The following is a 27,612-nucleotide window of genomic DNA, read 5'->3' as shown; positions in this document are numbered from 1 at the left end:
GGACAACTACATTGCAAAGCGCAAGTAAACAATTTCATAATGTTTTGTCTGTAAATGATTGTTTTATATGTATAATGTTTTACTCACTTACTCATGTGCAATAATGGGGGCTTGATACTTTTTTCCATGTAATTCCGTTAGCCAATCACCACAGTGGCTGTCTACTGACAAGCCTTAAAGGGTTAGTTCAAAAATGAAAATTCAGTCATTAATTACTCAGCCTCATGTCGTCCCACACCCGTAAGACTTTCGTTCTTCAGAACACAAATTAAGATATTTTTGATAAAATCCGATGGCTCAGTGAGGCCTGCATTGCCAGCAAGACGGTTAACACTTTCAGTGTCCAGAAAGTTACTAAAGATGTATTTAAAACAGTTCATGTGACTACAGTGATTCAACCTTAATGTTATGAAGCTATGAGAATACTTTTTGTGCACCAAAAAAACAAAATAACGACTTTATTCAACAATATCTAGTGATGGGCGATTTCAAAACACTGCTTCATGAAGCTTCAAAGCTTAACGAGTCTTTTGTTTTGAATCAGTGGTTCGGAGCGCGTATCAAACTGCTAAAGTCATGCCCCCCAGTGGTGAACCATTGAAATTTCGAAACGCTTACGAAGCCTTTACTGAAATCATGTGACTTTGGCGCTCTGAATCCCTGATTTGAAACAAAAGATTCGTAAAGCTTCATGAAGCAGTGTTTTGAAATCGCCCATCACTAGGTATTGTCATATAAGTCGTTATTTTGTTTTTTTGGCACACAAAAAGTATTATCTTGTTAATTGTCTTGCTGGCAATGCAGGCCTCACTGAGCCATCGGATTTTATGAAAAATATTTTAATTTGTGTTCTGAAGATAAACGAAGGTCTTGCGGGTGTGAAACGACATGAGGGTGAGGAATTAATGACAGAATTTTCATTTTTTGGGTGAACTAACCCTTTAAATGAGATATCCCTAAAAATGGATCATTTCAGACAGAGGGCCAAAATTATTTTTGCAAAAACATTATTAGTGAACCTCAAGGAACATATTAAAATAATTAAAAAAAAAAAGTCACATCCCCTTTAAAGGGACTTTAGTCAAAATCATCTTATCGTTTCACTTATGAAACCTATAGACATTTGTCACATGCCACTTTGGCATTCACTTGGTATCATTGCTGTTTAATGAGGCTATAGTTTTTGACAGGAAGCCAGGAATGACCTTTAGATGAAGACAGACTCAGTGCTGACATACCACCTCAGCGAGTGCACATACAGCCTAGAGTCAGAAACCAGCCTAGCTATACGAAAACACACTGGGTCTCCTCCATTTTGGGACATTCCCATATTTTCACATCAAAACCTCTTCAGAACTTTACATAATAATGTTGTTATGCAGTTTAAAGGGATTCATTTGTGGTTTTAGTGGTCCTTCTTTTTATACAAAATAATATAGAGTACTAATATCATTCATTTATCAGCTATAAATCCAGTCCGTTTTAGGTCAGTTTCAATTTTATTTCATGATGCACATGGTTTTAAAGCAGCTTTACAGAAAGATATTGCAAAAAAATAATAATAATGACATCAATATTGACCAGAATTTTAATATTAGTACATCTGTAGTCAAAAAGCTATTATTAAAACAGGTAGTCCAGCATTTTGATTGGATGAACCATGTTGGCGATTTGATATTCACACATCAATTTAATTCTATATAAATGGCATGTTGCTTGCCAACCATACACAGCCTACAGATAGGCTTTTTTCATGTTATGTTGGAGTTATCATAATTTCAAGTTCATGTCATTGAACACCTGATTTGACTGCCATGATGATATGTGAAATGAACAGTTAAAGGTAGTTAAGCATCCTTCTACACGTCTTTTTATTATAGCCTGTTGCCTGGTGAGATTTTTGCTCTTCATTATTTTGCCTGAGCATATAGCATTAAATTAATGAATTAATGTAGTGGTTAAATATTTTTTTGTTGCCATAGAAACTAATTATTCTGAGTTCAAAGACGCCAACCGCTCAGAGTGAAATCTGAGTTGTCATCTCGTAATTACAATAATTCCGACATGATGTGATCACAGCATTAGGCTATAATGAACAACAATACTTAGTGGAGAAACTGTTTTTGTGGCTGTTATCATTAATAAATTAGATTATGTATTGAGCATGGGTGACCTTTATTATATTGCCACCATTTTACACTTGTGCTTAACACACCTTTTTGGAAAAACAACTTTAGTGTTCTGAGCAAATCACTTGTTATAAGGGTCAACTGTTAGATGTAGTATAGTTAAAACTCACAAAATGCTATTTTTTTTGTGAGAAACAATGTTAGCAGTTTAGTTTGACCTCAACCTGCTTTTCAATCTGTTATTACATATGGAGGAGTGATTCTTTTTTATTAAATTAAATGGACAAATTAATAGGCATACAAAACTAAAATGAAGTTAAAATATCAAATTATTCAATAATTGCAAATACGCATTTTAAAATGGAATTTAAAACAACATTTGCCTATTTCGATGTATAGGCCTGTTTTTTTTTTTTTTTTGGCATCAATTTTCAGAGTAAACACATTTTACCTGCTGATTAGGTGTGTTATAATGAGGGAAACGCATTAAATTACATCTGTTCTCATCCCAGTCTGGTGTGTTTTTGGCATCCATCTGATCTCGTTTGGGCAATTATTATCTGAAAGTGTTATGAAACCCTACAGTATTACCACACAATGGTTAATGGTGAAATATGATGCATTTATGTTATGATAAATGAGGTCAAACTGAGCCCATGGGGCAGGTAAATGCTTCTGCTCTTTTCAACCATGATTGAGTAGAATCCACAAGTCAGATAAAGTTGAGTGAGGGAACATTGTGTTCGTGTTTGTGGAGACTGGTGCACCCATATCTTCAAATATTCAGGCATGTACTTCTCAGCTTTCATTGTGAGACTGACCCATTTCTCTCTGAGAATAAATAATGAAGAGACCAGCACAAGACCTTTGAGAAGTTCCACCTTCTGCACCTATTTCATATCTGAACATCTAAAGACCCTGCATAAGAATGAAACGAACTGTATAGAAGATAATAGTCTCACTATGTATTAGTACTGTATGTTTGTAACCATTTGAGCGACAACAAATGCCATGGAAATCATATTGTCTGTCAAAATACTAATTACAATAGTTATTGTTGCTGCTGTAAAAGCATAAATTATGATAATACATAAATATGTTCTGTTTCATTTATTCAAGTTACCACAGGTTTATGATAGTAACCTCGATGTTTGGTGCAGCAATTTGATGAAATCTGAGGTAGGGATGTTATAAAACCACATTTTTTTCAAAAACTTTTAAGTGGGTGGGATGAACAATTTCATCTTAGGGAAGCCCTAGTTTCAGGTTTAAAGGATTAGTTCACTTCAGAATTAAAATGTCCTGATAATTACTCATGTTATACAAGATGTCCATGTCTTTCTTTCTTCAGTTGAAAAGAAATTAAGGTTTTTGAGGAAAACATTCCAGGATTTTTCTCCATATAGTGGACTTCAACAGTTACCAACAGGTTGAAGGTCCAAATGGCAGTTTCAGTGCAGCGAGGAATAAGAGTCTTATCTAGTGAAACAATCTGTCTTTTTCTTATTAACAAAAAAAAAAAATTGAATACTTTTTAACCACAAATGCTCATCTTGCACTGCTCTGCGATGCTCCACACATTACGTTATCACATTAGAAAGGTCACACGTGATGTATGTGGAAGTACCGTAGTAGGGCGACACTTTTTTTTTTTTTTTTTTCTCCTCCAACTTAAAAATCATCTGACATCTTAGTTTTGCCTTTTTTTTTGTAAAGGGTGTTTGACTTAGTCTTTGCGCGTTCACCTTGAAGACACTGGATCGGTACTTTTGCCTGCATGACCAACGTGATTATGTAATGCGTGGCGCATCACAGAGCTAGTGCAAGATGAGTATAATTTATTATATGCGTTTTGCTAGATAAGACCCTTATTCCTCGACTGGGATCGTGTAGAGCCCTTTGAAGCCGCACTGAAACTGCAATTTGGACCTTCAGTTCTGTTGAAGTCCACTATATGGAGAAAAATCCTGGAATGTTTTCCTCAAAAACTTTAATTTCTTTTTGACTGAAGAAAGAAAGAAACATAAACATCTTGGATGACATGGGAGTGAGTAAATTATCAGGAAATTTTAATTCTGAACTAATCCTTTAACCTGAACATGCATGCATTTATATAATGTAACAGCTAGACGGACCATTAAATCCAGGAGTCACAAGATCATGTTATCATATACTCACTCTCAAGGTTTCCCAGTCTTATATGACTTTCTTTCTTCCCTGGAACACAAAAGAAGATGTTTCAACTGTTTTTGTTGTGCAGTGAATGTCAGTGGGGTCCGAAACAACTCTAGACCCCACTGAGTTTTTATACAGACAAAAAAGACATGTTGTGTTCTACAAAAGAAATAAATGCATTGCATTGACATGAGTAAATGATAACAGATGTTTCATTTTTTTTTTTTTTTTTTTTTTTTTTTTTTATTTAATAGGGACAGTGTGTGTTAATGAACAAACATTGATAATACATGGATGTAAACACACCGGATTGTAGCCAAAGGCTAATTTCCATCCGTTGTCCCCAGGACTGTAATCACAAGAGCCAATACATAAACAAACAAAAAAATTACACAATCACATTATTGCACAAGCTCATGTTGCACGATCCACAATTATTGTACACACTTCACATTGCACATTACTCACTTTACACGATTCACATGATTACACAATCCACTCATTACACACTCCACTAAGTTTCTACACATATACGCACAATCACCACATACATACAGTTATCTCCCAATAAACATTTTTTTTTAAATAGAAATATAATTTTTGTGTGAACAATCTCTTTAAAGTTGCATTACATGACTTTTTGAGATTTTTTTCATAATGTTGTTAATCATATTGCAGCCTGAGCTCATGATAAATGATTGTTCTCTTCTGTTCAGTGATCTGATAAGAAACTGAAATGAGGGCATAGTGATGATCTCTGAGGGCTGCATTGTTGAGGATTACTTGTGTTTTTCCTTGTTATTGTTTCTCAGTTGGAAAGTGATAATTGCTTTCTGAGTAATGCTGCTCAGTGAACTTTCTCATGTACCACCTTTTCTCACAGAACATTTGTAACTGCAGACCTCGAGGATTGATGTAGAGGGTGGGTAAATTGGGAGGGAATCGTTAAGTTGAATCAGAACCAGTTTCAAACAGTTTCTATTAAAGATTCTTTTGGAACTTGAAGAAGCATATTCCAATCAAGAATCATTTAGTTCTGATTCCTTGGCCACAAGTAAGCATAAAGATATCACCTCTATTTCATGAGATATATATATATATATATATATATATATATATACATATATATAGTGAATGTGGTCTATTTTATGTGTTGCTCAGTTGAAGTGGTAGCCTCAGAGAACAAGCATTAGAGATGGATGGATGTAGACGAGCAAGACAGGTTGTGACAGGTTGAAGGTAGAGTGATGTAAGACCTCTGAGCTCGACCAGCAAAATCAGCTTTCTTTGGCGTCTCTGTTCTTGAGATACTGGAGGCTGCACTGATGCATCATCAAGCCATCAATACTTCACCCTGTTTGACTTATCAAGCGGAAACAGCCAAGACTTTTTGTGGAAATGATGAACGAGAGCTTAAGAGCCCTTTAACGTCTTTAGCACTAGGGATTTTTTAAATTCTGTGCTTATGCTCAAAGCAAATAACATTTGATTGTTTTGTGCAAAACCTCTTTGCTTTCAGTATATGAGAGAAAGATAGTAAATTTTGGTGTGCAACTTCATATCATTTTTGCTGTGGACGTATATGATGGACAAAAAGACAAAGGTGTTTTTAAGACAATATTGACTATGACTCGACAACAAATGCTAGACTGAGACACTCCGCCGCTCCTCAAATACATAAAACCTTAGCTTTTATATTTGTAGTGTTTCTTGAGAAAATGCTGAATTTATTTAAAGAACCATTTCTTTGTTTATCCTTGCATTGCAAACAAGCAGAGATGGTACAAATTTGTGCAGCACTACATTCACGGTAGAGGCAGGAGTTATGAGGTTTTACCGACAGTTGATGATCCAATGGTTATGAGGTTTATTCACAAGCTTTTTTAAATACTTTTCAATGGTTAAATATTTGCAAAACCCACAGACCGACGTAAAGGGTGACCAATAGTAATGATTTAAAAAAAAAAAAAAAAAGGTTTCTGCCCAACAGTGATTTTATATATATATATATATATATATATATTACATTTATTGCAAAATATGCATATTTATATAAAAATATTTTAAGTATTTTGAGACCATAATGAGACTGAGTTTTAAATTATGAACACTTTTTTGTAACTCAATTAAGTTATAAAAAGTTCTTTTGGCAATATTGGCTTGATTTGATTCTCTTGCAATCACGTGGTTTTGGTGACGCGCGAAATACCGGTGGAGGGCAAGTATTGAAAATTAGAATGGAAGGTATAAACAGAAAATCACAACATATGTTGGACGTGATCTTTATGTTATGAAGAGGAGCGACTTTTCCACTGAATTCCTGCCATCGAGGAGTTGGATATAGAGAATGTAAAGCTGCCTTCACGCCGCGTTCAGTTCTAGTCTCGGTTTGTTTACATCGCGCTGCCTTTCTGCTAGTGAAGTTATAGTCAGTATTTTTGATTTTCTGTCGCGATTGTGAAAAATATCGCCATTGTAGGTCATGCTGAATCGATAATTGCAACAGGAGCTTACATCATCGTTCAGGGAAAAAACTGGACGGTGTAATACAATTGTTGCCTTTTATACGTGTAAAAACACAGTAAATTAAGCAGGTTGAGGAGGTGACGGGAAGACGCCGTATCAAATCTAATAATGTCACTGATTTAACCCACTCCCTATCACTCAATAAAATAATCACATATAGCTGAGTGTTTTTGAAAGTGTTGTCTTTGTTGTTGAATCGACTTATGTCAGCTTGTTAAACATTTATTTATTTGGACATTTTCTACCATATATGACTGAAGCAGCAGCGCGTGACACTGTTCTCATGGTAACCAGATCAACATTGTGAACGGAATACTACAAAACTGAAGTGAAAACACCAAATTATCATTCAATGGGATAAAATAGCTTCTCTTCCCTGCAAACCATACCATGAAGAATATTTAACCAAGTGAAAAACAAAAAAGGTAAGCAGGTATTAATTTCAGTATCAGCAGACGCAAAACGCGACAACTTTTAAAGTTAAAAAACGATAGAAGTTATAAAAAACGGTATAAGTCATGTAAACTATATAAACACCTTCTGTGTTCTCGATTTTATCGATCTGAGCAAAACAAATTTTGAGTTTTTGATAGGATTCCTATATAGAAAAATCACTCCCTGCCCTCTAGACTCATTCGCGCTGCTGCTGTGACGTCATGTGCAAACAACCTATTGATGGATAATTCTTTGCAGAAGGTTTATAATTTATAGTTAAGAAAACCAAATGTTTAGTGTATAGAAAATCAATTCCCCTATGGAGAAAACAAATGGGATTTTTACTTCTGGAACCTGACTGTTGCACTCAATAATGGCTAACAACTGCTCAAAACATCTGGCAACCACCAAGCAATGTGGCATCGACCAATTGTGACACATTTCCAATTAAAATCTTTATTTAACAGGACACAGCTAGGGTGAGTGAAACTTTTTCAGTTTCATTTGATGCCAGCATAGAAAGGCAACATAAACGGCACCTGCATGGCCTTCCTGTAACTAGCTCTAAACCTCAACCACTACATCACACAACTCTATGCATCACTGACTGAAATGTCTAAAAGCATCCTGAGTGATTAACAGCATATGATACCACACATACAGACCAAAGTTTCTTCTCTCATCCTGCCACGAGTGCAGAACATAACCTGCCTTAAAGGGATAGTTCACCCAAAAATGAAAATTATCCCATGATTTACTCACCCTCAAGCAATCCTAGGTGTATATGACTATCTTCTTCCAGACAAACACAATCGGAGTTATATTATAAAATACCCTGGCTCTTCCAAGCTTTATAATGTTAGTGAATGGCGCTCATTATTTTGAAGCCTAAAAAAGTACATCCATCCATCATAAAAGTAATCCATACGGCTCCAGTGGGTTAATAAAGGCCTTCTGAAGTGAAGGGATGGGTTTTTGTAATAAAAATATTAAAAATTTATAAACTATAATAACCACCTTCCGGCAAACATCCATATGTAATTCGACTTTCGGAGGAAACGTAACCTCTGACGTGACGTATGAGTAGGTGAGAGAAGACACCTCTCGCGGTTCAAACAAATAGGGCTGGGTCACAAACTCAAGCTCCTCTTCTCTTATATCGAAATTCTCGTTTCTCATTCGTGACCGGTGTTTTGTTTTGCTCTATCCTCTGCGCTTCCGCATTTGTCAATACGTCATGCGTCAGGTCAGAGGTAGCGTTTCTGCCGTAAGTCAACTTGCATATGGATGTTTGCCGAAAGCTGGTTATTATAGTTTATAATGTTGTAAACATGAATATTTTTCTTACAAAAACCCATCGCTTCGCTTCAGAAGGCCTTTATTAACCCCCTAGAGTCATGTGGATTACTTTTATGATGGATGGATGCACTTTTTTGGGCTTCAAAATCGTGAGATCCATTCACTACCATTATAAAGCTTGGAAGAACCAGGATATTTTTAAATATAACTCCGGTTGTGTTCGTCTGAGAGAAGATAGTCATATATACCCTGGAGTAAATGATGTGGTAAATTTCATTTTTGGGTGAACTAACCCTTTAAGCACCCTTTTTGCCACCAGCAGAAGCGTATCTGCCTCATGCCCCGTCCCCCCGTTGCCTAGCAGCTGAGGCAGAGTGTTGATGTTCTCACAGGCACTTCCTATAAACACTTAAGACACGAGCCTCTCTGTGCACAACAGGCCACTTCAGCGTGAGAAAATGGAAGTGTCTCATAGTCGACTTCCAAAAATATCCCTCTCTGAAAAACTGTAAAAAGGGGTGACGTAGGCAGAGAGTAATGTACTCTCTCTTTCTTTCCCTCTCTCTCTCTCTCTCTCTCAACCTTCTCATTTGAGGAGTACCACGCAGTGAACTCATCTTTCATTCAGCAGCAGAAGACGAAAAATTGCTCCGTCTATCTCTCCCGACTTTTCATTCCATTACAGTCAGACTAGACTTCAGAAAAGCACTCTGTGGCCAGGCCTTCAGTTAGGCTACAGAATGTAAATGGGGGTAAATGTATTTGCCCCTTTCACCACTGCATCTGTTAGACCTTCTCTAAACTCAATGTGGCTAATTTAATGTGCATTTAAAGGGCTGGTGTTTGTGATGCTGCTGATATTAGCACTGAGCATTACAGAAGCACTTATCGTGGCTGTAGCAGCAGTCGGCACTTCAGATTGACAGCGGTTAAAAGCTTTTTCTGTTTATATAGGTGTATTAAAGTGTGTAGGCTTTCTCTAATAGCAGCTATTCTGTGTTTCAGCTCTGCAGCAGGCATCATGACCACAGCTAGGTACCGACCAACCTGGGATTTGGCCCTGGACCCGCTGGTGTCCTGTAAGCTGTGCCTGGGAGAGTTTCCCTTGGAGCAAATGACCACCATCACTCAGTGCCAATGCATCTTCTGCACCCTGGTGAGTAATGTCTAAACATTTTATTTTATTTTACTTTATTTTGAAATTCATAATAAAATAAATAAAAACACAATTAATAAATAAATATATATATATATACACTACCGTTCAACGTTTGGGATCGGTAAGATTTTTAATGTCTTTAAAAGAAGTTTCGTCTGCTCACCAAGGCTGCATTTATTTAATTAAAAATACAGTAAAATCAGTAATATTGTGAAATATTATTACAATTTAAAATAACTGTTTTCTATTTGAAAATATTTGAAAATGGTATTTATTCTTGTGATGGCAAAGCTGAATTTTCAGCATCATTACTCCAGTCTTCAGTGTCACATGATCCTTCAGAAATCATTCTAATATGCTGATTTGCTGCTCAAGAAACATTTATTGTGTACAGATGTACAAAATATTTGTGTATAATATTTTTTTTCAGGATTCTTTGATGAATAGAAAGTTCAAAAGAACAGCATTTATTTGAAATATAATCTTTTGTTACATTTTAAATGTCTTTACTGTCACTTTTGATCGATTTAATGCATCCTTGCTGAAAAAAAATATTAATTTCTTTTCAAAAAAATAAAAATAAAAATTCTTACTGACCCCAAACTTTTGAACGGTAGTGTATAATGTTACAAAAGCTTTGCATTTCAGATAAATGCTGTTCTTTTGAACTTTCTATTCATCAAGGAATCCTGAAAAAAAAAGTATACAACTGTTTTTAACATTGATGATAATAATAAATGTTTCTTGAGCAGCAAATCATCATATTAAAATGCTTTCTGAAGGATCATGTGACACTGAAGACTGGAGAAATTATGCTGAAAATTCAGCTTTTCCAACACAGAAATAAATTACATTTTATATTATATTCCAATAGAAAACAGTTATTTTAAATTAATATTTTAAATAAATGCAATCTTGGTGAGCAGACAAAACTTCTTTTAAAAATATTAAAAATCTTACCGATCCATTTTGAATGGTAGTGTGTGTTTATATATATATATATATATATATATATATATATATATATATATATATATATATATATATATATATATATATATATATATATATATATATATATATATATATATATAATGTTATATGATATATCAAAATGGAATAATAATAAATAATGAGAAAATAAATTAAAAAATAAAACTATTTTATTGTATTAATTCTATTTGTTTAATTGAATCAATGAGAGATTTCCACAAAGATTTCAAATATTGTGTTTTCAGCCATAATTTATGAAGATTCATTCTCTGGATTATTTCATGCTTGATTTCTGTCTTTAGGTTTCACTGTTTTAGAAATGGAGCGTCTAAAAATAAATCAGTGGGATTCTTACATAAGCCTCAGACATTTTGAAATGTGTCTATATATAAGCACAAAGTTCACAGCTATAGACAGAATATCCACAGGCCAACTGAACTGTTTCTTTATTTCAGCATTGTGATTCACAGTCCATTAATAAACAGTCTTCTTCAAACCTCTGAGGTTTGCTGTTCTGACTTTCTCTTTGCTGTGTTTTTACACTGATTTGAGACCAGTTTTATTTATATCTTGAGGTTGCAGGCAACATTTGGGGAAAGGAAGCTGCTAGAGTAGGGTAAAGGGAAAACATCTCCTCATCTGACTCTGAGAAGCCTTGTCTTGGTCGTGTCTGAGCTCACTAGAGACAGAACTGTCTTTGTGTCTCAAGCGAAGCATGTTTATGGAAACAACTCCCTCAGAATTTGCCATGCCAAACATTCCTAAAAGCTCAAATACACAACTAGTTTTTGGTGCGTTTAGATGTAATGTTATTTTATTATTTATTTTATTTTATTTTATTTTATTTTAGAGAGGGTGGGAGAGATGGAAATAATGACCTGATTTTTCTCCTGAAGCAAAAATTAAATAATAAAATACATTTTTCACAGCCTATTAAAACAGTAAGTTTGCAAATTGCTAACACTAGAGGATAATTAGTCTTGGACAAGTGACTGCGTCTTTGTTAAATTGAGATGTTATACAGCGTAATTGTTTTGAAGAAGTTAACAGTTCATTACAAGTGGTTAAGTGCTTCTGTACTCACGCTTTCACTGACACAGTGAGCAAATTAAACAGAAAATTAAAAGCTGAATTTGTTTAACACATAATGTATTTTTCCATATTTCCTATTTTATTAGCTTAATTTTTATGTCTTATTATTCTTTTAAAGTGCCTGAAGCAGTATGTGGAACTTCTCATCAAAGAGGGCTTTGAAACGGCCATCAGCTGTCCAGACTCAGCCTGTCCAAAACGTGGACATTTACAAGAAAATGAGGTAATGTCAACATACACTACCAATAAATTGCTTTTTAAAATTTATTAAAATAGAAAACAAGTTTTTTAAAATTGCAATAAGATTTCATGATATTACTGATTTTTTTTTTTTTTTTTTTTTTTTATGTATTTTTGATTAAATATACATATTCATTCATTTTTTTAATGCTAAATTTTTAATTATAGGACTTTTTAATTTTACTATCAGGGTTTTCAACAAGCCCTTAAAGGATTAGTTCACTTCAAAATTAAAATTTCCTGATAATTTACTCACCTCCATGTCATCCAAGATATTTGTCTTTCTTCAGTCAAAAAGAAATTATGATTTTTGAGGAAAACATTCCAGGATTTTTCTCCATATAGTGGACTTCAACAGTTACCAACAGGTTGAAGGTCCAAATTGCAGTTTCAGTGCAGCTTCAAAGAGCTCTACATGATCCCAGACGAGGAATAAGGGTCTTATCTAGTGAAACTATCGGTCATTTTCTAAAAAAACAAAAAAACAAAAACATTTATATACTCTTTAACAACATGCTCGTCTTTTCACGCATGACGTAGACGGAAGTACCGCGATAGGGTGAAAAACTCATTTTCTCCTCCAACTTCAAAATCGGCCGACATCATTGTTTTTTTTTACCTTAGTTTTGTACGTTTGCTTTGTAGACACTGGATCGGTACTTCCGCCTACCGCGTGACCTAAGTTGAGCATTTGTGGTTAAAAAGTATATAATTTTAATTTTTTTTAGAAAATGAAAAATGTTTCCTTATTCCTCGTCTGAGATTGTGTAGACCCTTTTGAAGCTGCATTTGGACCTTCAACCTGTTGGTAACTGTTGAAGTCCACTATATGGAGAAAATTTAACTTAATTTATTTTCGACTGATGAAAAAAAGACATAAACATAACATAATGCATTTTTTTTTGTTTAGCAAACCCTGCAATAGTCATAGCTTCTGAAACAACAAATACTTTACCGTCCAAATAAAACTCCTAAAATGGACCTCAATGCATCTCATCAAGAGGAGATTAAAGCTCTTTTAGCATAAAATGGATGCTGAAACCTCTCCACTCTGACTCTCCCCTTGGTGGCTTGCACCACGAAATCCTTCCAAGTATGAGGTCAGTCCGAGGGCAGGGTTCCTCCTCGGCGCTGCAGGCTCATTGTGAGGATGGCTGGCTCGTTCAGTATCAAAGCAGCTAAACCAGATTAATCAGACCCAGATGCAAAGCATCAGAGCAACTAATGTGTCTTTTTGGCAAGCCTTAAAGCTGAAGTATGTCGTTTCTGCATCACTAGAATCACCAAACAAAAATTCACCATGCATATTACTGCTGTGTTGTTTGATCTCGAGACAGTGATTTGATTAGAAACCATATTTGATGTTGGGTGTGTGTTTACTCGGATCAAATTGAAATGCTAAATGCAGTATCTGCAACGCAAAAAGTGCTTTCAGATCCATCAGACTACATTGTTTCATAATTGCTTTTGTTCTCTCTCTCAGATTGAATGCATGGTGGCCACAGAGATAATGCAGAGGTACAGGAAGCTGCAGTTTGAGAAGGGTAAGTGGAAAGAGGCTGTGTGTCCATCAGAGGGCAATTGGCATCAGACAGCAGGTGATGAGGCACGTGTGCATGTGTGTTGATGGTGAGCTCCATGCTTGCTGTCCTAGATGACTCAGAGTTACTCACAGTAGACAAATAGGCCAGTGCAGGTGTGAGGATGAAAGGGATGTGAGTGTACTTGCACTGGACACGTGTAGGTCCAGCTGACCTCATGCTGTCACAGAATGGAGGCTTTTACCTGTACTGTCTGTGTTTTTCTTCAATGAAAGCCTGCCACCTGCCGACACCTAGTTTAACTGTACCTCATTGTTTTCTGATTATCGGTTGCGCAATTTAATTTTTTTCTGGAAAACGGCAGATTCAAATCTACTTTGTGCATGTGAGGCTCACGTGATCACTATGCCACAGCCCTGACTTCACCCAAGTTCACCTGAGTTCACCCAAAAATGAAAATTCTGTCATTAATATTAGTCTTTCGTTCATCTTCTGACCACAAATGCAGATCTTTTGATGAAATCTGAGAGCTTTCAGTCCCTCCAAAGACAACAACGCAACTAAAAAACTTTATTTGAAAGGGGTCCTTAATTATGATTTCACTTTTTTAACTTTTGTTAGTGTGTAATGTTGCTGTTTGAGCATAAACAACATCTGCAAAGTTACGACGCTCAAAGTTCAATGCAAAGGGAGATATTTTCTCTTACAGAAATTGCTTTTTAAAGGTGCCCTAGAATTAAAAATTTAATGTATATTGGCATAGTTAAATATATAAATCTCATTTGTTTAAAAGACCTCCGGAAAACAGGCGAATCTCAACATAACACAGACTGTTACGTAACAGTCGGGATCATTAATATGTACACCCCCAATATTTGCATATGCCAGCCCATGATTGAGGCATTACACAAGGACAGCCAGTATTAACGTCTGGATCTGTGCACAGCTGAATCATCAGACTAGGTAAGCAAGCAAGGAAAACAGCGAAAAATGGCAGATGGAGCAATAATAACTGACATGATCCATGATAACATGATATTTTTAGTGATATTTGTGAATTGTCTTTCTAAATGTTTCGTTAACATGTTGCTAATGCACTGTTAAATGTGGTTAAAGTTACCATCGTTTCTTACTGTATTCACGGAGACAAGAGCCGTCGCTATTTTCATTTTTAAACACTTGCAGTCTGTATAATTCATAAACAACTTCATTCTTTATAAATTTCTCCAACAATGTAGCATTAGCCGTTAGCCACAGAGCATAGCCTCAAACTCATTCAATATCAAATGTAAACACCCAAATAAATACAATACTCACATAATCCGATGCATGCATTCAGTATGCATGACGAACACTTTGTAAAGATCCATTTTGAGGGTTATATTAGCTGTGTAAACTTTGTGTATGCTGTGATAGAGTCGAGAGCTCGGGAGGGGGCGGAGAGCACGAGCAATTAAAGGGGCCGCAACCTGAAATCGGCTCGTTTCTAATTATGCCCCAAAATAGGCAGTTAAAAAAATTCATTTAAAGAAATCTATGGGGTATTTTGAGCTGAAACTTCACAGACACATTCAGGGGACACCTTAGACTTATATTACATCTTTTAAAAAAAAGTTCTAGGGCACCTTTAAGGACTACAACAAACAGCTGGTAGGGACTACAACAAGCTTCTTCCCGCGTTGGTGACATCACTAACCCCAAAATTTACATAAACCCTGCCCCCAGGAACATGCAACAAAGGGGGTGAGGCCATGTTGGGCTGCTTTAGAGAAGAGGAAGAGTTGTTGTAGTAGAGTGTTGTTATCATGCCGTCATTTTACGCCGGACTGCTTCACAAATGAGGGTCAATTCAACGCTGGATTTGCACAAACGATTAACATGACGGCACATGTTAGTCGATGAGTTGAAGCAACTCCACAGCAACTACATAAATTTATCCGCTAACCATTCAGAAACGTCCAGTTTCATTCTAAAAGTTGTAACTTCTTCCTGAGTCTCTCCATCAGTGTCGACTCCGGTTTGAACAATGTAAGTCTGAACACCGTTACTGACAATCCTCATTTTGGCTGCGTGAGATTCTCCAGCTTTGTTGTTGTTGAGCAAATGAAGGATGAGCTGTTAAAGCTCCACCCTCTTCTGAAAAGGGGGCCGGAAGCAGCAGCTCATTTGCATTTAAAGGGACATACACAAATGGCATGTGTTTGCTTATACCCAAATAGGGGTAAATTTGACAAGCTATTATAAATGATCTGTGGGGTATTTTGAGCTGAAACTTCAGACACATTCTGGGGACACCATAGACTTATATTATATCTTGTAAAAGGGGCATTATAGGTCCCCTTTAACAAATGTAGCTTCAAGTCAGAAATCTCCAATGTTAAAAGACTTATGAAGAGTAAATTAGACTAGTGCTAATTGAATATGCTTGATCAAAAGAATGAATGCTTCCTTAAACAGATAAGACCTGAGGCTCTGCTGCACCATATGCCTGATGTATGAATCTTCTTTCATCATTTTCATCAGTAGGGGATCCCAGGCTCTGGACTCTGATAGTCTCCTGTTGTTTGAACCACAGGAAACATTTGCTTGAGAGATATTCTCTGTCCACCCCCTCCAGTACATTACATTACTTTGAAAAAGACATAAGAGGAAAAAATGTATTGCAGTTGTTCCGATGCTGTGAACCGCCCTCTCTGTTTCTCTTTGGTTTGTATTAAAGGTTTTCACATGAGAACCATGGCAGCAACATCCTCATAAAAGAGAGAATTGCATTGAGAGGGAGTAAAAATGCATTCATTTAGCCCATCAGTGTTCTGGCAAACTGGAGTGGAATGGTGGTTATAACATATCCATACTCTCAGAAACAGAGCCAAGAGTTCATGTGGAGTCATGCGTGGCCTGTCATGTCAGATGGAGTGGCCAAGTGTGAGTGTGTTTGGTTTGTGTGAGACTCACAGACAGTGCACATGGGGACAGATGAAAATGCCATTCTGACTCACTATGGCTAAAAATGGCTGTCAGCAGATATTACTGAAAGTCCTCTTTCTAACATAATTGCCCCCAACCACACATTACATAACCATAGCCATACAGTATGTCACTAACAGACCTTTTATGCATTCATCTGGCAGATGAGCGAGCAAAACCATTATGAAGTGGATAGTTACATCTCTAAATTAGATTAGCAACAACCAAAGCCATATATAGCATATATACCCCCCCACCCCCACCCCCCATAGAAATAGTGCTGAATCTTAAATTCTGAATCAATTTTTCAAAGCAATTGTCAAAATCCTTTAGTTTGTTTGTTTTTAGGCTTAAATTAGACTTTGAAGAACAGATTTCCAACGGGCCTATTTAAACCTGGTCATACATGTGTTTTAGCTATCTGTTTCATTAAAGCTGTTCCATTTACACTTGGCAATATAAAGGTGTCTCCGCAAAATTAATATAAAAGCAATCTTCAAATCCCGCTCTGTGCAAATTTAATGGAGTTCACGTCAAAGAAAGCAAGATGTGAGCTTCATTTTATTTATCATCAGCCTATTTCAAGATCAAAGATTGCAATTGGAGAGAGAGCAATATCAGCACTGGTAAGATAATTTAGTGTCAATGCCTAGTTCTGTCAAGAAACACTAGATGGCGCAGGCTGATGGGTCCTTAATGCAAGCTAATGATAATTACAGCATTAACTAGTTGGCACAAGCTGATTGGTTTGTGTCGCATCTGCAGCCAATGAGCTCGCTGTTCACAACATTTAAACGGCTGGTTATCATTCACTATAGACCAATTTGGTGTTTGCAAACAGCGATGACGTTTTTTATGGGCGGAGCCTAGCTGGTTGCAGAAAATGACAGTTGAGCAGTAGCAGTCTATGGAAGCCACGAAATAAAAGAATAAAAAAAAGTTAATTTCGAGTTTATATCTCACAATTCTGACTTTTATTTCTCGCAAACCTGAGTTTATATCTCACATTTCTTACAAAGAAAAACAGAATTGTGAGATATGCTCCTTATCCTGTAACTCGTTATACTCGTTTTCTGAATTGCAATTTATCCCGCAATTCTGACTTTTTTCCCCTCAGAATTGTGAAATAAACTCACAATTGCGAGTTATAATGGCCGAACTGGGAGTCATAAACACGCAAATGCAAGAAAAAAAGTCAGAATTGTGAAATAAAAATTTTATAGACTATGTTTAAAAGTTATCTATGTAAAATGTTATAGGTTTAAATATTATTTCATGCTGTAACTGCTATGTATGTATGTCCTCTGAACTGCATATGTGAATATTGTAATAATATGTAGACTTACTGTTTACATCAAATTCCTGCTTTAATAGTAGACTAATCCTTGCAGGTGTCATCAGTGCAGTCTGTGAAACGTCTCCATTTAGCTTCAAAGGACGTTTTCAACGATGGTTTTCTTTAAAAATGAAGACTATATTTTTTTGCATTCCGATTCCAACATCCAGAGGCACAACAAAACGTTTTTCTCTTATTCTGTGGATTTTGCACATTTTCCTCCAATTGCTACCGCTATTTTTCTGCAACCACTATGCGCGCGCAGCTGCAAGTGACGTAATTGTGACGTCTGCTCTAAAGAGGTCTATAGCAGTTGCAGCGCGCTTTCAGAGTTCGTCTAAAACCCTCCACCTTCCCCAGCTCCACCTGTATAGATCTGCTGTGGTTAATTGATATATGCTATTTGTGCAGCAGCACCATGTCTTATATACGCACAGCAGTGTATCAGCGTATGTATTGGCAATAGCAAGTTCCTGTACTTGCTTTGCAGCAGCAATAATCTACAACTACAGCAATAATCAACAGCAGCATCTTAGTAGATCTATTTCTCCAAGGCCAAATACATTAACATTGTCGTATCTTTTACCATGATATATTCTCTCCTGAGAGTTGTCATGATAGAACTACTTTTAATGAAGACGACTGTGTGTTGAACCTCAGGATGTTACGCTAAACTTTCAGTTTCATTTGTGGTAGTTTGCACGTCGGATTGCTGAAGAGATGCTCAGCTACTGCTCTTCGGTGAAGCCTGCCATATCTGGGTACCGGGGGCCGTTATAACACGCTCTCACATGTTTAGTTTTTACCACTTTAGGAGAAGTGGGGTGGTTATAATTATAAGGAATTAAATAATTAAAAGATTAAAAGGGATTTAAGGGAATAATGAAAAAGAAATAAGAACTGTAAAAGTTCCAGGTCTACTGTAGTTAAGTAATCAATTTAAACTATTTGCAAATAATATATATTTTTAAAATCTATTCACTCTTATTTGTATGCCTAATATGTCAAAAAATGCAAAACGTTTCTTGTCTCATCTCATTCAGTTATGAATTGCATTAATCATATCATATTAATCAAATAATAGCATGTTTTCAATTCAAAACGGTGAAATTTCATAAAAATGTTATGGATATTGGATAAATGGATATTACTGTCGGTCGCTGAATATTTCAATCATAAAACGGTCTTCAAATATTAAATGTTTAGCTACTTACTCGCCACATACTCTTTTACTGCTAAAATGAAAGTGTCGCATTGGAATTTGCACTTGTCTTCTGTGAACAATAAGCCCCGCCTTCTTTGATTTGATTGGCCAGCTCACTCATTCTGACAGTCGCTGTTAGACTGCTGAGGCAGATCAGCCTAAAAATGTAACTTTTACAACTTTTTTTGTCATCAGACAGAGAAGCATCAATAATATCAAATATTGGGAGGGACAATTTGTCCATTTCTAATTATTGGGGGGACTTGTCCCCCTTGATGTCTATGGTGGTTACGACCCTGCATTAACCATGCGGAACAAGCTGCAAGATGTCAGTAACTTGTGTGCGCGTGATGTTTTATCAGACTTGCACTGTTTAGTTCTCACACTTTAATAATATTTGTAACTCTTAAGTTATTAAAACAAGCTGCTACTACTAAATTATTTATTGAAGAACGTTGTCTCTGCCTCCCATTGTGCCATGGTCACGAGCCATGGTAAAATCATTGTAACGCACAGGCCTCATGCGGCTTTTTGCTTTAATGAAATCTAATTTAGCTAATGAATTTATGCAAAGCTTATGATAAGTAGTATCTCTGGTATCTCATTCCTGAGGGCAGATGAGGCCAAAGCTGCTCTTTCCTATTACCCCTCCATCTCAGATGGCGTAACCATGGTGACTTGTCAGCCTACATCAGCTGTAAGCAATCTAAAATATACACTCACGGAAACTGCGTCTGATCTCACATTTCTCACCCCCCTACAGAGGTGTTGCTGGACCCAAGCCGGACCTGGTGCCCGTCCTCCACGTGCCAGGCCGTGTGCCAACTGAAGGAGTCTGACACGGCGCTTCCACAGTTGGTGCGGTGCAGCGTTTGCACACTTGAGTTCTGTTCCGCCTGCAAGGCCAGCTGGCACCCGGACCAAGACTGCCAGGAGAACGTTCCCATCACCTCGTTTCTACCTGGAGAAAGCAGGTACTGTTGCCTGTTAAAGAAATGTTCTAGGTTCAGTACAAGTTGTCCTTAAATGACAGCACTTGTGGCATAATGTTGATTTGTCACAAAAAAATATTTTTTACTTCTCTCCTTTTTAAAAAATCTCGATTTTTCAGAATGATTGACCGATTCACGATTTCAATTTTTCTTTTTTTTTTTTTTCTTAACTATTTAACTAGTCATCTTAAAAACTTAACTACAATATGATTTAAGTAACATTCTCTTTATTAACAATCTGGTTAAAAAAAGTTCCATTCCAAGTGTAAAACAATTTGTTAAATATCATTGCAGAAATATGCCTGAAATATGAAGACAAATGTTGTACAAACTTATCTTAAACACATCCTATATATACTCAGAAATAATATAAAATAAGAAAATGCTAAATATTTCTTAGCCAAAAATAGCAGTAAATAACACCAGTAATAGGCTATTATTAACAGCAAATGCGTTGTAAGTGCAGAAAACATCAGCTTTCAGCCTGTCACCATCATGCCAACATTAAATATCAAACAGGTTTACATGTTTTTGCATTCTATTGCGCTATTTGTCCTATTGTTTTTATGTTTTGGGGACATGTTTAGGTGTTGCACTTGTCTCGCATCTTTTGCAGCGTCTCGCCCATGAAACGGCATTGTAAAAACACGGCGGTCCAAAAAAAAAGCTCAACTTGCGTTTAAAAACGTTGCCTTTTTTTTCTCATTCCACTGCCTGCGTCTCATTTTTATAATGCAATAACGGATTTCTGAATGAACAGCCACTTAAGAACAGTGATGTGTTCTATGTTCAGAGCGTCACATGAGAGCAGTTAATCAGGCGCCGGTGCTATCATGAGGTCGGATCATTTTCTTCTCCTAATGCGGTTATCATTGCTGCATTAACAATGTGTCTAAGTGAACACTTGCTAACATTTTTATTCAAAATCGCGATTTCTCGATTCAAAAAATAATAAAATCGAGGCAAAACAAAATTTGAATTAATCGAAAAAATCGGAAAAACCGCCCAGCCCTAACTGGGATAAGAGTTTATAGTTTGGATATAAACACTGATGTCTACAGTAGCGATCAAAATAGAACAAATCACCTTTGGAAAGTAGCTTGGCGCTTCAAATAACGATTGTATCGATTACATCGTTATGCCACTAGGTGGCAACAAGTGACTTCAAGTCAAGTCAAGATTCAGTCAAGAGATTTGTTCAAAAAGGCTGATTCATCCAGCAGTGAAACAATAAAACATCATCATATTTTTTAAATAATTTATTCAAATTAATTAAACATGCAGCAATTAACATTATGGAAGCTTGTTTCCGCCATGAAATTTAAAAAAAGGTAATTGTGACTTTTTATCTCACAATTCTGACTTTTTTTTTTCAGAATTGTAAGATTTAAACTCTCAATTGCGCGTTATAAAGTCAGAATTGCGACTTTACTTATTACTTATTTATTAATTGCTGACTTTATAACTCGCAATTGTTTATATTTCGCAATTCTGACAAAAGTCAGAAATGTGAAACATTTTATATTATGCAATTCTGACTTTATAACTTAAAAACAATGCACACATTTTCGAAGAATAATTAATGTTAAGGTTTTTTTTTTTGTAAAATTACGTTACCATTCAAGTTTGGGGTCAGTACATTTTTAAAAAGAAATAAATATTTTTATTCAGCAAGGATGCATTAAATTGATCAAAAGTGACAGTAAAGACATTTACAAGTTAAAAAACATTTCTGTTTCAAATAAATGCTGTGCTTTTGAACTTTCTATTCATCAAAGAATCCTGAGTCCTCTTTTTCCACAGAAATATTAACTGTTTTCAGCATTGAAAATAATAGTATTGACATTATTGATAACAATTAGAAATGTTTCTTGAGCACCAAATCAGCATATCGGAATAAAATTACATTTTAAAACATAATCAAATAGAAAACGTATTTTAAATTGTAATAATATTTCACAGAATTACTGTTTGTACTGTATTTTTAATCAAATATATGCAGCCTTGGTGACAAATCTTACCAACACCAAACTACTGAATGGTGGTAAGTTTCGCATTTCTGCTTTCAAATCCACCATTCACTTCCTTTGTAAGTTTCTCATGTAACCCCTTTTCTCTAAAGAAAATGGGGGACGGCTCAAAATTAAACAAATTCTGTTGATTGAGGTTATCTTGTGCTGAACCTGTACTATAAGTCTTTCTCATCTTGTCTCCTCCTCATTCATCAGCATCTACTCCTCAGTGTAGTTTTGTCTCTTTGATGTGCGTTTAAACACTCCCATCCTCCCTCCTTGTCGGTATGTGAATCCAGCTGTCACGATGAAGCATGTACAGTGTAATGATGTTCGATGTTGCTAAGTCGACATGAGATTTGAAATGAAATGCCACAATCCGTCTATGTTTTTCTGCACTATTGAGCATGCTCATCATTCAGTCGAAGAATGGATCTTCGGCTTCTCGATGTTGAAGAGTGATTTGCTCTCTGCTCAGTATGCCAGAGATTCATGCACAGGTGTTATTTGACATTCATGTCACACGCACACTTGATTCAAAAGCGAAAGCACCATTGAGCGGAGTTTCTGATCCTTGATCTTGGGTCATACAGGAGTGAACACTCAGCCAGCTCTGAAGTGAATTGCTTCACTAATAATACTCCATTAGTTATAAAACTCCAAAGAGCCTTTCAAGTTTACAGCTCAATTTCTGTATCATTTCATGTTTGAGATTGCGCCTAAACTCCAAAGTATATCTCAGAGCGAGAGAAACAGTCTTTAGACAGCAATCAAATTGGACCATATTTACATGTTAAACAGACTGTCGTTTCCTCAAGGAGCTATGAGTTGACCCGAATCTTAAAGTGTAAATTATATATTTAAACTAATTTTGAAAAATTCATAGCCTCCCTGTGAACTCAAGCAATGGCCCTGGACTTTGGATGTTTTTAGGGTATTTGACTATTTAAAAACTGAAAAATGTAATTTTTATATATATATATATATATATATATATATATATATATATTTTTTTTTTTTTTTTTTTTAGCATCGTTACCCCAGTCTTCAGTGACATGATCCTTCAGAAATCATTCTAATATGTTAATTTGCTTGCTTAATATTTTAATATGCTGCTTAAAGGGTTAGTTAAAGGGTTAGTTCACCCAAAAATGAAAATTATGTCATTTATTACTCACCCTCATGCCGTTCCACACCCGTAAGACCTTCGTTAATCTTCAGAACACAAATTAAGATATTTTAGTTGAAATCCGATAGCTCCGTGAGGCCTCCATTGGGAGCAATGACACTTCCTCTCTCAAGATCAATAAAGGTACTAAAAACATATTTAAATCAGTTCATGTGAGTACAGTGGTTCAATATTAATATTATAAAGCGCCGAGAATATTTTTGGAGCACCAAAATAACGACTTATTTAGTGATGGCCGATTTCAAAACAATGCTTCATTGAGCTTCGGAGCATATTGAATCTTTTGTGTCAAATCATGATTCAGATCGTGTGTCAAACCGCCGAACTGCTGAAATCACATGACTTTGGCGCTCCGAACAGCAGATTCGACACACTGATTCATTTGTGCGCCGATGCTTCCTGAAGCAGTGTTTTGAAATCGGCCATCACTAAATAAGTCGTTATTTAGTTTTTTTTGGTGCTCCAAAAATATTCTCGTCGCTTTATAATATTAATATCGAACCACTGTACTCACATGAACTGATTTAAAACATGTACCTTTTTAGTACCTTTATGGATCTTGAGAGAGGAAATGTCACTGCTCTCTATGGAGGCCTCACGGAGCCATCGGATTTCAACTAAAATATCTTAATTTGTGTTCTGAAGATGAATGAAGGTCTTACGGGTGTGGAACGGCATGAGGGTGAGTAATAAATGACAGAATTTTCATTTTTGGGTGAACCAACCCTTTAATGTTTTTGTGGAAACTGTGATACGTTTTTTTTTTCCAGTATTTTTTGATGAATAGAAAGTTTAAAAGAACAGTGTAAAAGCCACTTACTGTCACTTTTGATCAATTTCATCCATTGTTGCTGAAGAACAGTATTCTTTTTTTTTTTATCTCACTCGTTTGAACAGTAGTACTGTCAAATCAACTAATCATATTACTACTGCTATTATTATGATTTATTAATAGTACTTGACTAAACTGCTGTGTTGCAGCACTATGAGTCAGATTCAGCCACTGCAGTTCTGAGGAGGAGCTGCTGCTGTTTAAGGGGCTAAAAGAGGCTTGCTGCACAGTGTCACTTCTCTTAGATCAATAGACTGAGAATTGTCCTGGAAATGAATGGGCTTGTACTTGTCAGCTTGATCCCTGTGGGTCAGCCTCTTCATTACCAGTGAACACTGTCCCTGGCCCACAACATTAGTACATAGAAAAGAGATTGGCCTGTCTGGGTGGAAAAAGAATCGACTGTAGTAACAGTATCATGTTTTTGTTTTTTTTTCGTCCTGTGAAAAGGGAGAATTTTTAGAGATGCACCAATACTAAATTTCTCCACCGATACCCATAGCCAAGTTTGATTTTCTTAATGAAAATAAGTGTTGTAAACTATACAGGGAACCCTCTCATTTGGTACATTACTATAATATTAGAGGTTAAAATTAACAACAGAGCCCAAACTATTATATTCAACCGCTATTTATTTTCAGATATAATAATTACACTTAAATAATGAAGTGTTTGTGTACTACTCATTTGCACTTAAAGTAGTTTCCATAAACACTTGTCTTCATGACAAATATATTCAAACATGCATATATAATTAACCGTAAATAAGCTGACTAATGAACTGTGAATGTTGGATAACTTTCCTGAGGTAAATACAATATTAAGTTTCATATTGTAACAAGCTGTTTTATTGATGTGTCTATACAGTTGAAACACAGATTGAGCGATTACATGAGATATGATTTTGTTCAGTATGTTGTACTGTATCTTTCAACATACCTCCTGATGTTCATGCATGTTTATCGTGCTATTAAAGTGGAAGAAAAGACTCGCGCTTCGCACTTCTGCTTGAAATGTGGCGCTAAAGAATGGAAGCTTGTTTCTGTCATGAAATAAAAAAGGTAATTGTGACTTTTTATCCTACAGTTCTGAATTTTTTTCTAAGAATTGCAAGATATAAACTCACAATTGTGAGTTATAAAGTAAAAATTGCGTAATATAAACTCACAATTGTGAGATATAAATGCACAATTCTGACTTTTTCTCAGATTTGTGTTTAAATCTTGCAATTGTGAGATTAAAAAGTCACAATTACCTTTTTTTTTTTTTTATATAGTGGTGGAAACGTGCTTCCATACTACAGTGATCTGTCACATTTATTGTTTGAATTTCATGATAAAATAGACAGAATTTGAAAGCTGAGACTTTGTTTCTTATCAGATGTAACAAAGCACAAAGCTCTTTGCAATTTTCAGATGGGAGGTACACTAATGTACATAAAGATATAAATGTAAATAAAAAATGATGTAGGGAAAAATGCATACCTGACAACCCTGGCTTGAACTACGGGTGATTTGCTTTAACTTCGACAGCCCTAAATTCAACACAAGGACATTTTCTTCACACACAGTATGAGTTGCAGTCTGACACATTTTCCCACCCACTTTTGATTGACAGGATATAATCGGCCCTGATCATCGGCTGTGAAAATAATTGCTTTTATCTGCCATTACCGATCATTGGCCAATACATTTCTGCATCCCTAATAATTTTAACTCTTACGATTATCTTTGTTTTTAGTTCATTCTTTAAGGCTGATGATGATGACGCCCCCATCAAACGCTGCCCCAAATGTAAAGTCTACATAGAAAGAGACGAGGGCTGTGCCCAGATGATGTGTAAGAACTGCAAGCATGCTTTCTGCTGGTACTGCCTCGAGTCTCTGGACGTAAGTACTCAAAATATCTCAGCTTAACACTCTTAACATCATGCTGCTATCTTACTGTATTTTTGTTGGCCATGTGCATGGTGTGTTAGGCCTTCAATCAAGGTCGTAAATGCAACAGTGTCCTTCACGCAGCTGTTCCGAACACCCACATACAGTAGATAATGACCGGCCTCTTTTAACGTTGTGTGTTTGACAGGACGACTTCCTCCTGATCCATTATGACAAAGGACCCTGCCGGAACAAATTAGGCCACTCCAGAGCCTCGGTGATCTGGCACAGAACGCAGGTGGGTGCTCACGGGAAGAAGCACATGTTTTCTTCCACATTTTCTTTTCTCTGCCATGTTCAAAATGAGTGCACGTGCATCTGCATGTGACAGAGTCATAGGCATCCTTTCAGACACAAGTGTTTATTCATGAAGTAAGTGGTTGTCTGCTTCGAGCAGGTGCCTGCTGTTTCACAGCAGATTATATGTAAGAAGGTCACTTTGGAACAAATTCACTAAAATTATTCATCAAATGATGGAGAAGAGCAGTAGAATCGGCCATGTATTTAGAGAAGTTTATACTACCACATCTTAAAAGGCCAACTTGGCTACTCCCACCTCCCTTTGTGTTTTGTTTGTTAGACTAAGTAATGATAGGAGAATATCACATCTAAAAAGGCTGATTTAAAAAAAATAATAATAATAATGCTAAGAAAACATCAACCTCGTTCTTGGAATAAAGGCATATACAAACATTTTTCAACATAAGGCTCATTAGTCTCATTTTTCCATTATGCATTTTTTAATAGCTTTGAAAAAATATGTTTTCTTATGGTTCAAAAATCAGCACACAGTGTTGGAAAAAAAGCTTTAAGCGATGTCATTAGGAACTGAGAGAAACATATGCAGAAAAGGCATACATACATACATACATACATACATACATACACACAGTGGGTACGGAAAGTATTCAGACCCCCTTAAATTTTTCACTCTTTGTTATATTGCAGCCATTTGCTAAAATCATTTAAGTTCTTTTTTTTCCCCCTCATTAATGTACACACAGCACCCCATATTGACAGAAAAACACAGAATTGTTGACATTTTTGCAGATTTATTAAAAAAGAAAAACTGAAATATCACATGGTGCTAAGTATTCAGACCCTTTGCTCAGTATTTAGTAGAAGCACCCTTTTGATCTAATACAGCCGTGAGTCTTTTTGGGAAAGATGCAACAAGTTTTTCACACCTGGGGATCCTCTGCCATTCCTCCTTGCAGATCCTCTCCAGTTCTGTCAGGTTGGATTGTAAACGTTGGTGGACAGCCATTTTTAGGTCTCTCCAGAGATGCTCAATTGGGTTTAAGTCAGGGCTCTGGCTGAGCCATTCAAGAACAGTCACGGAGTTGTTGTGAAGCCACTCCTTCGTTATTTTAGCTGTGTGCTTAGGGTCATTGTCTTGTTGGAAGGTAAACCTTCAGCCCAGTCTGAGGTCCTGAGCACTCTGGAGAAGGTTTTCGTCCAGGATATCCCTGTACTTGGCCGCATTCATCTTTCCCTCGATTGCAACCAGTCGTCCTGTCCCTGCAGCTGAAAAACACCCCCACAGCATGATGCT

The 27,612-nt window shown here is 36.2% G+C and overlaps 1 protein-coding gene across 2 annotated transcripts in view; it reads left to right on the top strand.

Annotated features, from left to right (window-relative positions):
- The window catches only part of rnf144aa (ring finger protein 144aa), a 49,158-nt gene that overhangs the window by 12,966 nt on the left and 8,580 nt on the right, over nucleotides 1-27,612 (top strand). Inside the window, exons 1-7 of one of the 2 annotated variants that reach the window (XM_048192233.1) lie at nucleotides 9,188-9,316; nucleotides 9,570-9,720; nucleotides 11,927-12,031; nucleotides 13,532-13,592; nucleotides 19,860-20,070; nucleotides 25,862-26,009; nucleotides 26,206-26,295. In XM_048192233.1, coding sequence (XP_048048190.1) covers nucleotides 9,586-9,720; nucleotides 11,927-12,031; nucleotides 13,532-13,592; nucleotides 19,860-20,070; nucleotides 25,862-26,009; nucleotides 26,206-26,295 — 750 coding nt within the window. In that variant the 5' untranslated portion in view covers nucleotides 9,188-9,316; nucleotides 9,570-9,585. Of the gene's footprint in view, nucleotides 1-9,187; nucleotides 9,317-9,569; nucleotides 9,721-11,926; nucleotides 12,032-13,531; nucleotides 13,593-19,859; nucleotides 20,071-25,861; nucleotides 26,010-26,205; nucleotides 26,296-27,612 lie in introns of those variants that run through there. The other variant, XM_048192234.1, reaches the window with a different exon arrangement.

The sequence above is a fragment of the Megalobrama amblycephala genome, linkage group LG5, assembly GCF_018812025.1.
Source record: "Megalobrama amblycephala isolate DHTTF-2021 linkage group LG5, ASM1881202v1, whole genome shotgun sequence".
Lineage (NCBI taxonomy): Eukaryota > Metazoa > Chordata > Actinopteri > Cypriniformes > Xenocyprididae > Megalobrama > Megalobrama amblycephala.
This window is presented reverse-complemented; position numbering and strand designations above follow the sequence as displayed.